A 16,241-nucleotide genomic window follows, 5' to 3' on the forward strand; every position below is an offset into this window, starting at 1 on the left:
CACTCACTTTAAAACTCTTTTACTTGGGTGCTAATATTTTATCTACCTTTGAAAAATTGAGCCTTTCATGTTTAGCCTCTGCATTTTGGAAAGAGCTCTTCAACACACTCAAGATTTAACAACCCATCACGGTAGAGCTATATTATAACTTTAAATTGGGGATTTTACCCATTTTATGGGTAAGGAAATGGAAACTTAAGTTTATCTTATCTCCTATTCCTCCTCCCATCCTTTAAAAGTTAGGCAGAGAGAAAAAAAAAAAAAAAAAAAAAGTTAGGCAGAGAACATGTCTCTTGATTTGAATTTATTATTCAATAGGAAATTTCACTTTAAAATTATGATTTGTTCATTCATTCACTGGTGCTTTCCTTAAATAAGTGTTTGTTGAGGGGCTGCTATGAGCCCGGGAGGACGTGGAGGGAATAAGGTTTTCAGGTCCCTGCTCTCCTGCACCAGCGATGTGAGGGCCAGGGCTATCCAGAGAGTGACAGACAGAAGGGGAACCTGTATCCCACCCTCAGCCTGAAGACAGTGTCTCAGGTACAGGAAAAGGAGCTTTCCTTTGCACACCTGGACCATGATGTTATGACAGGAAGGGACTCAGAGGACATTCAGGTAACAACACCTTGGACACTCAAGTTTCCTGGCCAGGAACAGGAAGAACCACCACCTGATGTAACTGGACCCTAGATCAGTGCTATTAACATATGGGGAGGGTGGGATGTGGGTGGGGCCACCAGAAAGAGAGGTGGTTAGGGGAAGAACTACAAGCAAGACCAAGGGGAGAGTGAACTCTTGCCAACAGCTGGCAACCCTTCCACCTAGTAGCCTACCTCCTCAACAATCAGCTAATTCATGCGTTTCCAAATTTATTTTATCCTCAGAAGCCTTTCAGCAAATGAAATCTTACTCAGTGACCCAAGATATCCAACAGACCAAGGCCAAGCATGGTGGCAAGCAGGGGGCTGCCTACAGGCCATGTAGTTGGGCCCCTCTGCTCAAAAAGCCCCAAGGTACCTCTGAGGAACCCAGGGCTCCTGGGAGCATTTTAAAGGTCCTGAGCTAATCCATCACCTTCACTTGGGAGTCTTAGAGACTGAAGTCTAAGAGGTCACAGAACTGGTGGCATAGCTGGGACAGGAAACCTAGAGTCCTAAGTCACAGGCAGTATAAATTCCAGTGCTGCCTATTGTCTATGAATATTGAAATACTCTTAAATAGAACCAATCATAAAATAAAACTAATTAAAATAAATAATAATTTAAAAGCAAACTTACCTTGTTAATATATTCCTGTTAAGAGAAGTCTTCTCTTCCTAAGTGTTTTACAGGATGGGAGAAGGAACAGGAAACAGGATAAAGAACAAGGCAGGGGAGGGTAGGATTGTCAGGGAAAGATGGTAATCCATCAGAAACAGGGCCAAAAGAGAGTAAACAGAAGGACCAAAGGGCCCAGCAGGCTTCTTGGTCTTGGCACTACTTGGTCTATATCCAGCTTTGCAAATGCTCCTTCTGGGTGAAGCATTGAATCCCGCTGTGGAATTTAGTTGGCACATCTAACATACTTCCTTTTCCACTAGTTGGCCTGAAATGGACTTGCGACTCAGTTTTAGCCAGTGAGACACAAGAAAAATCTACTGGAAGTCTTCTGAAAAAGATTTCCCTCCTTGATAAAAAGACAAAGCCCCTTAAGGAGAAAGCTTTTTTGCTCCTGTCTTCATCTTACAAGGATGAGGGAGACATTTTGCTGACATACCCAGGATGGCAGAGCTGGGTGCCTGCACCAACATGAACTGCCTCCTTCTAGACCTGTTTGGAAAGATTAATACACTTTCTAATTTAAGTCATGACTAGTTACTTCTAGCAGGTGCACCCTAACTGGCACAGAGGGGCATTGGCTCAAAGGTGGGAGATCAGATAAAGCTTCTGAAAGAGTGGTTTGGAAGTTGAAATCTGAAGGATAAGTAGGAGTTAATCAGATGATGAAGCAGAGAGTGGGAGGACAGGGAAGTTTTCCACCAGAGGGGCCAGTTTGCATGAAGGTACTGAGGAGAGAGCATGGTGCATTTGACAAAATAAAAGAAGTTGAGGGTAGAGATATTGGCAAGAGTCAGGTTGTGAAGATCTGATTAAGGCACCCAGACTCTATTCTCAGGGCATTTGGAAGTCATTGAAGAGTTATAGGAGGGAAGTGACATAATCGGGTTTGCATTTTAAAATACTATCCTGGTGAATGGACGTGAAGGAGGCAAAGGGAATACAGGGAGTCCTTTGGAGGTTATGATCTTGGCCCAGCATTAGGAGATGATAGTGATTTGGACTGGTGGAGGGGAGTGCTGAGGGAGGATGGGGAAAACTTGAAAGATATTAAAATAATAGGATAGTAGAACTTGGTGTCTGATTGTGGGGTATGATAGACAGAAATCAAAGATGGGTGTCCAGATTTTTTTTGCTTGGGCAACTGGGCAGGTGGTGGTTAACTGACAGGGAATAAGGAAGGAGGAGCACATTTAGGGGCAGTAACATGAGCTCAGTTTGGGACACGGTGTCTCTGAGATGGAACAAGGCAGTTGAACATATGAATCTGATAGCATTGAGATTTGGACTAGACATGTAAACTTTGGAATCATCGCATAAAGCCATCCAAGTTATAAAAGTAGTTGGGTTTGCCCAGGGAGAGGGTGAGGAGTGGAGCAATATCATGGATAAGAGTATGAGGGAGCTCCGGGGCCAGACTGTTAGGTTGGAACCTGGGTTTCTTTTCTGTCTCGGCAAGTGACTTTTAGGCATATCATTTAACCTTTTTGAGTCTTGGTATTCTTATCTATAAAATGAGAATAATGAAAGTACCTACCTCATGGGATTATTGTGAGAATTAAAGAAATTAATAGTTAATAAAGCCTCTGAACAGATCTCAATCATAGACATTATTAATTAATAATGTTCTATTAATAGTGTTCAGGGCCAACTTATTGATTAGACACAGAAGGCACAGTGCTTAGGGCCCACAAAATGTTTTAATTTCCTTTAAAATCAGAAAAAAAAGAATATTTAGGTTGAATAAAATGCTATAATTTATGATAGTAATATATTTTTCTTTATATTAACACAGTTGTAAACTATAACTCTTCATGTTTTTTAATGGAGAAATGGGCCCACAAAGACAAAAGTGGCTAGAGTCATGGAAGTCAAAATGCAGCCCTGGCAGTGGTGGAAGTGGGACAGAACCCAAAAAGCAACATTTTCAGGATTGGCAGAGGTAGGGGACTTGACACAGAAGTCTGAGAAGGCATGGCCCACGATGTCAGAGGAAAACTGGAGAGAGTTGTGCTTTAGAAGCTAAGGGCAGAGAGGCTTCAAGAAGGACACACTGTGTCAAATGCTGCTAAGGGGTCAGGTTGGAAGGGGACTGAAAAGTATCCAGGAGATTTAGTGACAAGGACCACGGTGCTCTCAGTGAGAGCAGTCTTGGTGAGATGAGGAAGAAGACAGATCACAGTTTCTAAGGAGTGGATGGAAGGTAAGGAAATGGAAATGGCTGGTGCAGAGACTTTGGCTCTGAAAAGGGGACTCTAAATGGGGGCACTGGCTAGCTTACCCCATGTCCAGACAAGTCTCTGTCTGGTTCCAGAATCATGCAGAATTGCTTCAAGTTATGATACTAGGGGGACTACTGGCTCTTGGTACCTTAGAGCTTCAGGGAGACAAGTCCGGAGAAGGGAGTGCTTGCCTAGGAGTCCATGGGCTAGCGGAGTGATGCAGACAGGAGCCAGGCTGGAGATGTTCACCTGGGGCCTCTGTCATACCCTGCCGACTCCAGCCCGAAATGTGTGAGACTCACAAGGAAAAGCAGCCAGTTGGAGTTCAAATTGGTTTCAACGGACCACCCCCCACGAAGTTTGTTCTAGTTTTAAAATTAAAAGAAATGGATATACCACTGATCATGGGACTTGCTGTGAAAGAACGCACTTTGGAGGGGCTCTCACGGGCTACCCCTGCTTCACTGCTGCTCCCATGTGGCATAAGCACAGTCCCGGGACCCTGGGAGAGGCTATGGGATGGATGAAGCTATCTAGTCCATCTCCCAGATAGAAAGGTCCTTCAGTACGACGCAGCACTGGTCAAGTACGTAGACCGTTCACCAAGAATACCTGTGTATTTTTGTCCAGTGTGGCCTGCCATCCTGGGGGACCCTCCATGATCATATGATAGTTACTCAGAAGGACATCTTCCATTAGCAGCTGCATGCCCGCCAGCTCTCCATGAGCTACCTTGAGGTCATGGTCACTCAGCCTACAGAGGCATAGCTAAAAACAAAAAGGAACAAAACGAAACCAAAACATCCATTTTAAACACTTCTATGTATCCTTTACACGTGGTTTTGAGGGAGAAAATTAGGAGTAGTTGTGTTTACAAGCCCCATGCTCTCAACTATTAAAAAAAAAAAAAATCCATAAAAATCAGAGCAACATATCTAGCTCAAAGTCCCCCTTGAACATATCAGACTTTCGGCTCTGTGTGGAAGTCCAAGTTTCCTAAACCTTATGGTGGTGTCCGTATGTGGTGTATTATAGTGTGATACATGTATGCACAGGGAAAATCCTGGAAAAAAACCAAAATGAACTGTGACCGTCCCCTAGTGGGGGACTATGATTAATTTTTTTTTTAACCACTCTTACTATTTTACTTAAAAAAAAAAATCTTTTTACTTATGGAAAATTTTGAGCACGTACAAAAGCAAACAGAATAGTTCCCATAACCCGGCCCTAAGAACCACCAACCTATGGCCAGTCCTGTCCCATCTTCATCACTCCCCACCTCCATATTATTTTGAAGCAAATGTGTCATTGACTTTAATGTTGTTAATAATACTTTTAAAATATTTTCTATTTAAAAAAATGAAAACACAATAATACTTGCTTAAATAATCAGGGGGAAACGTATAATTGAAAGAGACTCTCCCTTTGAGTCCTGCTTAAAGAGTTCTCTTCCTACTACTGTAGGTTGGTCAGTAGTCACACGTCTCTGAACTGCCAGCCTGGGAGTTACTCTAAGAGGCCCAGAGAGTGACCATAAATGGATGACCACTCCCCAAGATCATTATTAGCCATGAGTATTTCAGCTGTTTCAAGTCTGATGCCAGCTGAAACCATGATTTTCTTCTGTCATAAGAAAACATGACTCACCTTGCAGCACTGGGTTTACAGTTTCATAACCAAACACCTTGCTTATCTCATAAATTATTCACCGCTGACTAGAGTATGAAGGATCAGACCTATGGACCCAATGACACCTGCTTTGCGGTCTGCATTCGGCTCTCTCTGTGACAAGTGGGAAGACCTATCCTACCTGCATCTTATATTCTAGGGTATCTGGGCTGCTAATTGTAACTGGAAACAGTCCTCCATCTTCCAGAAATGCTCTCCAAGGGAACAGCACAAATGCCTAAAAGAACTAAAAAATAAATATAATAATGCTGCATAATAATGTCCATAAGAAACAGACATTTGTATATGAACAAGATGTCTGTGTCTGCACACCAAAACACTGTGGGATGATTTCTCTATTATGTAGAAATAGTTCTTGATGGATAGTCCCCGATGATGCACAGGAGAGAGTAATAATCTTATTTTTTAAATTGATTTTTCAGAAAGTGACTAAACACAGAGGGTACTTAAGATTTCAGTGTAAATAGTCAACACCAGTATTTAGAAGTCCCAGAATAGTATAAAACCAATGGTACATATTTATAATCAAAAAAAGTAAACTTACTCAAATTTTTTCAATATTACAAACCTTAAATATTTGTCCTTTATCTCCATTGTGCTCCAGTTCTAGGCACCAACTCAAAACCAATGCCACAACGTTACACATGGGCCTCTGTCTCCTCCACATCACTGTCCAACAGCCAAGGCACCCCCTACTCCTTGGGGCATGACATGCAGCCCTGGATATAGTGGGCCTGTCCATCTGACCCCATTCTACACTTCCAGACTCGGTACTGGCTTCAGACAATTCCTAGAGCTGGAGTTGATTCAGGTAGCAGGGAGCCAGGACACCTGCATCCACCTAACCCCAGGCAACACTCAAAGGCAGCAGGAGCAGGCCCAATGGTCACGGTCCAACCCTGTCTTCGGGTCTAAATGAGGGTCAAGGCTTGGGCCAAGAGTCACTGTCTTGTAGCTAGGGAAGGTAGAAGTGTGAGACTTACATGGGGTTGATGCTGGCATTACTTGGCTTAGCTTTGTGACATAAAAACATTAAGTTGGAGGTTCTGGAGTCAAAAGATCTGGGCTTGTGTGGTGGTTTTAAAGATATGTCCACAGGGACTTCCCTGGCAGTCCAGTGGTTAAGACTCTGAGCTTCCACCGCAGGGAGCACAGGTTCGATCTCTGGTTGGGGAACTAAGTTCTCACTGTGAGGCCAAAAAAAAAAAAAAAGATATGTCCACAAATTCTTTTTTTTCTTTAAAGATTTTTTTGATGTGGACCATTTCTAAGTCTTTACTGAATTTGTTACAATATTGTTTCTGTTTTATGTTTTGTTTTTTTGGCCACGAGGCATGTGGGATCTTGGCTCCCTGACCAGGGATCGAATGCACACTCCCTGCATTGGAAGGCGAAGTCTTAATCAATGGACTGCCAGGGAAGTCCCAGTCCACAAATTCTTTGCTTCTCTTCCCATTAAGAGGTGCAGCACCTTGACCACAGCCTCATGAGAGATCCCGAACCAGAACTACCCAGCTAAGCTGCTCCCAGACTCCTGAGCCTCAGAAACTATATGAGATAATTAATGTTTATTGTGTCAATCTGCTAAATTTGGGGGTAATTTGCCCTGAAGCCATAGATAACTGATACAGTTTGTGACCTAGTGTTGCCATGACTATGCAGCAGTCTGATCTCTGGCCTTCTAGAACCTCAAACTCTTTAGTTGTAGCAGGTGGGTAATATAGTTAGTGCCTAGGAGCAATAATAGTTGCCAGGATTACATTCGATAACGCATGTTGTTACCGGGCTGTTCAAAACTCAGCTGCTGACCTAATTTATGTATCATAATTGCTATCATTATTATTTATTACACGGAAGAGATCAGGTGTTGGTTTTGCTACCAGCTGTGAGCAGATAAGCTCCCAATTAGCCTGCTGAGCGGTTTAGAGGGAGAGCCCCTGACTGGGAATAACAGCGGGCCATGGGGGCCTAGCCCACTCTACCATGTGAGTGAAGGGGAGCCTACCAAGGCTAAAGGGCATTCCAGCACAATGCATGTTTGATTGGTATAAAAATAGCTCTCAACACACCTGGAGGCTCTGTGGATCCAGCGGCTGTGGCAGGCTGAGCTGGGAAGCAAAGATGCTCTTCATGAGAGAGTTGCTCAGTGGCGGCAACCCATGCTACATGTCATCTGTGACAGACTGGTAGGCAGGAGCATTTCCAGCTGCCAAAAATGTTCTTCTACCAAAACAGGAAGGGAATCTCATTAACAGCAGTTACTCAAGTTTCTAAAGCTCAAAACTCTCTTCAAGGTTACTGGAGCAAGATAACATTTTGAGATAGCAACAGGTTTCTTCGTCAGCAACATCATCCCTCACTCCCTTTTCTTTACACACTGCCCTTCACTCTCACAATTCACAGCCCTCAAGGGAAAGGTAGCTATCCTCTAGACTAGGACGGTCTAACTGCAGAACTTTCTGCAGGGCGGAAATGTTCCATATTTGACTGTCCAATATGGTAGCCACTAGCCACATGTAGCTGTTGAGCCCTTGAAATGTGGCTACCATGACTGAGGAACTGAATTTTAAGTCTTATGTCACCAAAATCAATATTAATTTAAACTTTTAAATTAAAATAGCCACATGTGGCTACTGTACTGGACAGCTCAGCTGTAGCTCTAGAACAAAGACATCAGTTGCTGAATTTATTTTAAGACCAGTAGCTGAGACAGCAATTCTTGATAATGTAAAACCAAATTTTAAGTTAAATAGTAAGAGCCTGGGGTTTGAGAGAGAAAGCTTCTTGTTTTGTTTTGAACAAAACTTGGCTTTGCATATCAAAAACCAAAAATCCTGAAGACTAGAGCATGAAATCTATACCGTAAGTCACAGAGAAGGAAGTCTGCTTGATAAATTACAATCATTTTCTTGCCCCAAAGGAAATGAGTTTAGCGAGCAAGGAAAGACTGTCTCTAGAGCTTAGATCTTGTGGATGCCCAAGAAAAGATGATGAAACAGAATCAGTTGCGGGGGAATCCAAAAGGTCCCCAGGACAGAAGGGATCTTTTGCCTAAATCCTCCATGGGCTTTGCCAAGTCATGCATAAAGCAGATATCAAAAGGGAGATTAGCAATGACTGAGGGAGATGTTAGCACTGATGGAAATGAGGCAGCTTCCCAGAGATGAGCAGATAGTCAAGTGTTGTGGAAAGACCCGGGGAGTGCCTAAGACCCCACAAGGGGGTTCCAAGTGGGGTGCTGAGCAGCAGGCCAACCAGAAGAGATCTGGGATTGGACAGAGATGGGTGAGGTAGCCACTCCTCTTCAACTGCTGGGATGATTTATAAGCACCCCCAGGAATTTAGATCACCTCTGAGAAGGATAAAGGAGGAGAAGGGTGTGGCGTAAGGCCTAAGTTAAGGTCCGGTATTAGTGCTGCCTTGACATCTGGTAAAATTGGGAGGGCTTTGAGTGACCTAACTATAAGTTCCCCTGCCTACTCTGCTCCCACGGGTAAGGTCCCCTAGTCAAACAAACTTCCTTATCAAAGGGACCAAGTACAATCCCTGCTTATCCCCAAGTAGTGGTTTCAGTTCCCTGCCAGACCACAGAATTATTCAAATGAACCAATCACATCCTCCTATGGGAACCAGGAAGCACTATATCCTCTTGATACTACAAAGCCTGCCTCTCAAGCCCCTAGTTGCTCACTCTGGTCACAAGTACAAATCCTCCGTGGCGCTGCATGGCATGCAATGTTCTGCTCCCCTCCGCTGTGAGTATACGTGACGAGTAAACTGCTGTTGATCTCATCTGTCCAGTATTTAGTGTCATGTGTTTGGCCATCCCCATAACCTTGGGGCAGAATCCCTCCCTCACCAACAGGGTATAAGAGGAGGCAATTAAAACAAAGGTAAAAGGGGATAATCTTGAATTAATTGATTTTATATCTCAAACTGACCACTTTAAACTGTAAATGTGGCTGAATGACATGGAATTGAAAAGTTTAATCTTTTTGTCATCAGCAGAAGTAGGGGCTTATGAACTTAAGTTCAAAGACAGATAAAGGTAGCTCTATTATTTGCGTATCAAACCATTGTACTAGTGCAAAAATCATACCACCCTTTTCATGTTTTTGTGAGAATTAACAAAAGATAGTTGCATACAGTTATATACTGAGGCACTGAATAAAAACATTGACTTATCCTGATAGCTCAAGGATGGCACTTGGAGTTGCTCAATGGATATATAAACATTTTCTCCTGTTTCTCATATCATTCACATGCTTCCTCATGATTCTCAATAAGCCCTGCCAAGAGGCCCATGACTCATTCAACACCCATGTGACAGTGATGTATCAAGCATCTACTATGTACAGGGTACTGTGTCAGGAACTGTCTGAGATACAAAGATGGGTCCCCCATGGGTCTGACCTTCTCGCCCAGTAGGGCCCAGTGAGGCAGAGCTCATTATCCAGCCGCTTCTGACCTTCCTCTAAACTCCCAAGGCACTTTCTACATATATACCTCCCTTATAGGTTGTATATATCTACTTAAAACAACGGTACTGCAGACAAAAAAATGTTGCCTGCCATTCCACTAAACAAAGAATGTTGCCTGCCACCAAGTCATCAGCCGATACAGCTGCCCCCCAACGGTGCACCCTGAGGGGAATTCAGGATAGAAAAAAACAGGATACTGGCCCTAGATAGGTAAGATGCATATCTAAGAAATAATTTTAATGAGTCCACACTCTTGTATCTTCCCATACATAGAAAAGCACTAAAATCATTAACTTGTGATGTCTGTTTTTTGTGATTAGCAGTAGTCCTTTGATGTTCAGCCACATGGGTTTTTTGCTGTTTTTTCAGCAAAAACTCCTCTATATCCTGGCTCCTCCCTTACCTCTTCAGAGCAGATCCTCAGAGCTATCTGAGAGACTGTCTCCCGGGCTATAGTCCTCAGTAAGGTTCCCGAATAAAACATTTGCAACTTTTAGGCTGTGCATTTTTCTTTAGCCAACAGTACCAAAAAGCAGAGTATTCTAATGGAAACATTTATTTTCAGCCTAAATCAAGAGCACAGAAGCCCAATATCCCACAAACCTCTTCCTGGTTGACTCCTTCTATGTCATTCCTATGCTTTTCTCCCACCAATCCACAAAATTATTTTCTCTCTCTCAGCCTCTGGGTCCAGCTTTGTTCGCACCTTACTGTTGACTGTATTGCTTATATTTTAAAATTTCTTTTTTGTTTATTATGATGTTTTAACATCTTTAAAAAACTTTGCTGGCTGGGGAGAGACTGCCCTTCCCTGCATAGCCAATTCTTAGAGATAGCTAAGGGCCCAGCCTGCCTTTGATATGCAAACTAACCAATCTGAGCCATACCTCCTCTGACCCTTGCAACCCAGGAGGCAATATTTCTCTCCTTTAACCATCCCAGGGCTAGTTAACAGGCAACTAGAGACCTCTCCTACAGCCCAAAGCCCGCTGGAATTATTCAAAGTAGCCGATCTTAACCTGTTCTCCTGCCCTGCCTTGCCTTTCCAGGTCATGGCCTAAGCACTCTCCTTGCTCCCGACCTGTGGCCCTGTGTGACATGGCATTATGGATGTTTCTAGGAACTGAGTATAATAATTTTGTTTTCCTGAGTCTCTCCTGTGTCTCCTCTTGTGGCTGCACCAGACTGATTTTCACATGAGAGAACACAGAACATTGACTTGCTCTCTTATCTTGGTAAGTTTGTGCAGAACTTTTAACTACTTAGTGCCACAAACAACCACAATTCTTGGCAGAGTTTTAGAGCCCCAAACACGTACTAGGTCTATTAATTTATAGATGCCTGGAGACTATTAAAAAATATCAATAGAGTTCAGATGTAAATATGACTGCAACTCTAAGCTAGAGAACCATAGCACATGATACAGTCTCTAGAGAGACGAGAGTCAGATTCTAGGCACCACCATTGATCAAATCATTGGTTATCCTTTTCCTCACTTTCCTAATTCTTCAGTCTAGATCACTGTCCTTGATAGGTCCCATCTCTCCTTTATCAATAGTACTGCTTATTAGGGAGCTGTACCATGTAATGCTATGTATAGAAAGGGGTCTCAGAATGATACTTAACATTTTTAGCACTATATCCTCTTTTATTTCCTTCCTCTCCATGGACCCCATATTTTGAAAGATTTTTCTACCAAATTAAGCATTCTCCTGTTTTTAACTCAAAGCCACATAAACACCTAGCCTAAGCTCTGAGCTGTAGGAAGAGATGAAGAAACATGATATAAAGGAAAGAACAGGGCTCTGGAGTCAGAAAAACCCTGTGAATGTAAGGTCTGCTACAGCAAGCTTGTGACCCTGGGGCAAGTTATGCAACTTCTCTGACTCTCTATTTCCTCATCTGTAAAGATGGTGACATGATTGCTATCCCACGGAGTTGGCACATGGCGGGAACTCAACCACAGCAAGTTCCCTCTCCTCCTTATCTCATTTGTTCTTATGATTCCAGTTAAAAAAAGAAAGAAATGTGACATTTTCTTTACCTGCAAAACTTTTGGGCAAATGTGTCTTTTTCATTATGTCTTTAGAAATACTGAAAACAGCTCACTGTGACAACTCACTCAGCCCCTCAGTTGGTAAACCCTGGCCTGAGCCTTCTGCTGGGGTAGGTCTGATCAGTGCAGCTTGCCAGCAGCACTCAAGATACAGGGAAACTCATAGGAATGAAAGGTCAGCTTGTTGCTTGTGCCAGTGCTACACCTGCCAACTGCCAGCCCCTAATAAAGTTGGGTCTCCCCAGCAGTCCACTAAAATACAAGGATAGATGCATCACATTCTCCAAACTGTTTTGCCACAGGGCAGCTGCCTTACTGTCAATAAGCAGTCAAGGGTTTCCTAGAATACCAGTCATCTTGTGTGTGAGTTAGCCATAATGTGATCCCAGGCAAGCTGGCTGTAGCCACAGGGAGCAGGGAATTCATGGGACACATGCTAGGGTTTTTCCTGGATGCAAGGATATGAAAAAGAAAATGAAACCCAGAAAATGCCTGCAAAGTGGCCCGGAGGAGGCCAGGCAAAAGTTGTGGCTCTTCACTTCTCAGACGCTGGAGACCAGGAGCACATGGGGCCTTCTCTGTATCGCCCAGAAATCCCCAGATAACTCTGAAGCACACTTTAATATCTGTGTGTTCAGAGACACTTAAACTAGGTGAGCATAAAGATAAATTGAAAAATGAAGAGAAAACCAACACAAATTCGAGGACTAAGAAATTGGTGTTGCTTCTTGAGAGATTGCTTAATGTACTCTTAAATCAGGCTTATTGCAGAAAGTTAAGGTACCTTTGGTTTATTTCCTTAAATTCCTCCTTTTTACCGTAATCACTCTGAACATCAATAATACACTCAGATCAGTGGCACTTTGCATGCCATATGTTTTATTCTGTCCTATAGAATTCCTTTGAGGGACTTTCCCCCCCCCCCCTCCCACCCCCGGTTTCCCTCCATTCTGGAATTTCAAAAGAATTCAATCGTTTAAATCAGGGAGTGGCAAACTCTTTCTTAAAAGGTCAGATAGTAAATATTTTCAGCTTTGTGAATCATACAATCTCTGTTGCAACTATTCAACTCTATGGTTCTAGTGTGAAAGCAGTCAGAGATTATCCATAAATGAATAGGCCTGGCTGTGTTCCAAAAAAACCTTCATTTCTAGACACAGAAACTTGAATTCCACATAATTTTCATGTGTCACAAAATACTACTCTTGAGTTTTTCCCTCAACCATTTAAACACATAAAAACCATCCTTAGCCCACAGGCCTTACAAAATCAGGCAGGGGCCTATGGCAGTAGTTTGCTGATCCCTAACTTAAACAGATGAGATTGATTAGAACCAACGTACCACTGAAGCATTTACCTTTGGCGCAAATGATTAATTCACCTGAAATTAAAGATAAGCTCAATCCTCAGGCATTTCTTGCACTGGCTAATAAATAACTCTTATAGGTTGGTGGACATGCCCAGAGGTGAATGACAGGCCCTGGGCAATGTGATTCTGACGCCATCGGAGGACAGCACCAATTTCTATCAGGTCCTTGGCAGAGGACAGGTCGACAGGAGCAGAGTGAAACTTTTGTGCCTAGAAACATTAAACTTTCTTGCAATCTGAGCTGGTCTATGCCACAGAGAAGCAGAGGCCAGATATGAGGGGACTCTACGGGGCCACTGTCCTGTTGTCCTTGAGCTACATGCTTCTTCTCCTCCCCTGGTCTATGGAAGTATGCTGTTCTCATTCCAGGTAAGAGTTCCTTCTTTTCAAACTCTGGAGAAGTCTTCAGTTTACATAAGCAAAAAGTTCCCTGGGGTAAACAGTCATATTTACTCAGTTGGTGAGCTCTGGGAAGGGCGAGGGAACTTCTCCAAGCTTCCTGTCTCTTTTGGTTATCTAAGGACTTCTCCTTGCTTGCAGGTTCAGCACTAAGTAAAATCCTCAAATGGAAAGACATTTATCTTTCAGCTTCTCCTTTCCTCCTGCCTCTTGCCTTCTCTTCGGAGTCTCCCTTTCCATCAATCCTGCTGCTGTCTGGCATCCATCCTAGTTCTCAGGCTTTGGAGTCAAATGCACATAGGTTCTAATTCTGGTCTGCTACTTACTGGCTGTGTGATTCCAAACACAGACACACCCCAAAGACCTCTGAAGAAAAAAGGCTGGAGGAAATGCTATGAATGAAGGACTCCTGGTTCCTTCTGAGGTCCTCTGAAAAATATACTGAATATACTGAAACCAGTCATAGGACACAGTGCCCTCCATTCCTGCAGACTGAGTGCACCAGGGCAGAGAAAGCCCCACAAAGCAGTTCCTGGGGGAAGCAGAGTGGTTCCCCTGGGAGAACAGGAGCTGGAATCCAGGAAGAACTTCTGGGGTATAGTCCTATTTCTTCATCCTATGTAAATTCCTTGCAAATTTTAACTTGAGATTTCAGAGCCCAGAGGGCTAATGCATGGCCATCATGACAATTAGTCAAAGCCTTTATGTCCTACGTGCTTGACAAAGGTACAGCTCCCAAAGCTGTTTGTCAATCAAAAGAAAACAAATTAGCCTGATTTTTTTGTCCTGCTGAATTTGCATCCTAAATCCAGAATCCCATGATGCTCAGAGTAAGAAAAAGCAGAGCAGAAAGAGAAAATATGGTTCAGTACAAGCCCCACATTTCTATTCTCTATAGACACTCATGCTAATGGTGGGAAGTGATTATAATCCACAGATAAAAGTACTGCCCTCCAAGGTCCCCCTCATTGACTCACACTGGGAATTTATCAAATGAAGTTAATTAATTTTGACAATTTAAGAATAAGCAGAGACCCTCAGGCCTGACCTCTTCCCTTCCCATACACAGCTTATTATTTATACAGGAAACATTGTGACTCTTAATCCAAGCTAATTTTTTCATCAGTCATGATTAACCAAAAACCATTCTTTTTGAATGCAGAATATTTAATACTTACAAGGCCAGAGGTAAATTAACTTATTTATAAATTTAACTCAGGTGGTGAATTCCATTGGTTTCAGATGTGCAGTGAAAATTCTGTTTTTTTGAAAGGTAATTAAGGGCTGAAAAAATAAAACTCTTAGGAAGAATCATCTTCAGAAGTATAAAAAATGTGATTCCCAATAAAACAGCCTGTTATGCAAACTAACTATATTGAAATCACATTTAATAAAATCAAGAATATTATTATCCAACAAGAACACAGTTCACCTGGACAGCCTCTCCAGCCGAACGTGTTTGGTAGCGGCAGTGTTCTGGATCAGGTTGTGCCCCGACTATTTTAAGCTCATTATCTAATAGTGCCAAGAGTGGCCTCCCTCCATGATCACTCAGAAACACCTGCCCCGCAGAATTTATTAGACAGGATTAGCACTCCAGCCCTTACCGGATTAGGTACCTCACTACAGCGTCGAACTGCAGAAACATAACCTCCCTTCGAAGGAGGAGGACCTGGGACAGCAGAGTGGGGTCTTGGGGGCTCTGGAGGCTCTCAATCATTTTCTGCAGCTCTTGAAGCTCAGACCCTAGAAGATGGACGACATTTTACTCAGTGTGAAACACAGGCTACCCTAGCTACCCTGTGAACCATTTCACCTCCAAAGCTAACTTTTTACCTAAATTGACTTCTCTTTGTTTGTGAGTATACTAATTATATGTTTTGCAAGATCAGCAAAGCCTTATGTTCTAGAACCCAAGGTCTGATTTATCTTTCCTTCCTTCCTTCCTCCCTCAGGAATGTAATAACTTGCTTTGCTTTTCAGCAGAATAAGAACATACTGTTGAAAGAAAGTTTCAGTGTTTATAAGGCTACAGACTCTAAATAGATTGAAAAAGAGAAATTACAAGGAATGGGAAAGTATAGGCCTCAGTAAGTCTATTAGGGGCTTGAAATTACTATAAACCAGCACTCATTTCTCATAGCCATGCCATTCAAATCAGCCCTGTCACTGGCTCATCCTGTCAATGGCTCATAGATTAAAGAAGACTCAAGACCATCCAAGGCAAGCAAAAATATGTATACATATATGTATACATGTATACACACACATACATAGATCCTTCTAGGAGATTCTCATCATTTCAGGAGTAGATGTGGGAGATCCTAAATTGGCTTATTTCTTGGACCCTTACTGCAAAAGATTTATATGTGTTTTGGATGGAAATTTAAGTTAGAGGACTTTTGGGGCACTCAATACTGGTTTGAGGAACCTGGCCTGGGTCTAGATGTCTGTACTAGCATCTCTATTATTGGCTCAGGAAATGAGCTGCTTAGAATGGAAGAGCACAGCAAGAAAATGACAAGCCCTTAGGGAGCACTGATGGGGCGGTGAGTGGGCCCCATTTCCAGGGCTACCAGAATGTCAGCTGATCTGAAATGCTCATCAGCTCCCTGTGGGGACAGTGATAGTTTTCTACTTGAGAGGACATCCCTGCTATGGGAAGAGAAGGATTGTGGAAATTGATCACCGTCCCTGATTGTAGCCCAT

The 16,241-nt window shown here is 42.8% G+C and overlaps 1 protein-coding gene across 1 annotated transcript in view; it reads right to left on the bottom strand.

Annotated features, from left to right (window-relative positions):
• The window catches only part of LOC132376000 (coiled-coil domain-containing protein 162-like), a 61,179-nt gene that overhangs the window by 43,760 nt on the left and 1,178 nt on the right, over positions 1-16,241 (bottom strand). The window contains 3 exon segments of the mRNA XM_059941448.1: positions 4,151-4,306; positions 7,297-7,450; positions 15,140-15,278. Of these exon segments, the coding sequence (XP_059797431.1) occupies positions 4,151-4,306; positions 7,297-7,359 (219 nt within the window). The 5' untranslated portion in view covers positions 7,360-7,450; positions 15,140-15,278.

This window comes from Balaenoptera ricei, chromosome 12, assembly GCF_028023285.1.
Source record: "Balaenoptera ricei isolate mBalRic1 chromosome 12, mBalRic1.hap2, whole genome shotgun sequence".
Lineage (NCBI taxonomy): Eukaryota > Metazoa > Chordata > Mammalia > Artiodactyla > Balaenopteridae > Balaenoptera > Balaenoptera ricei.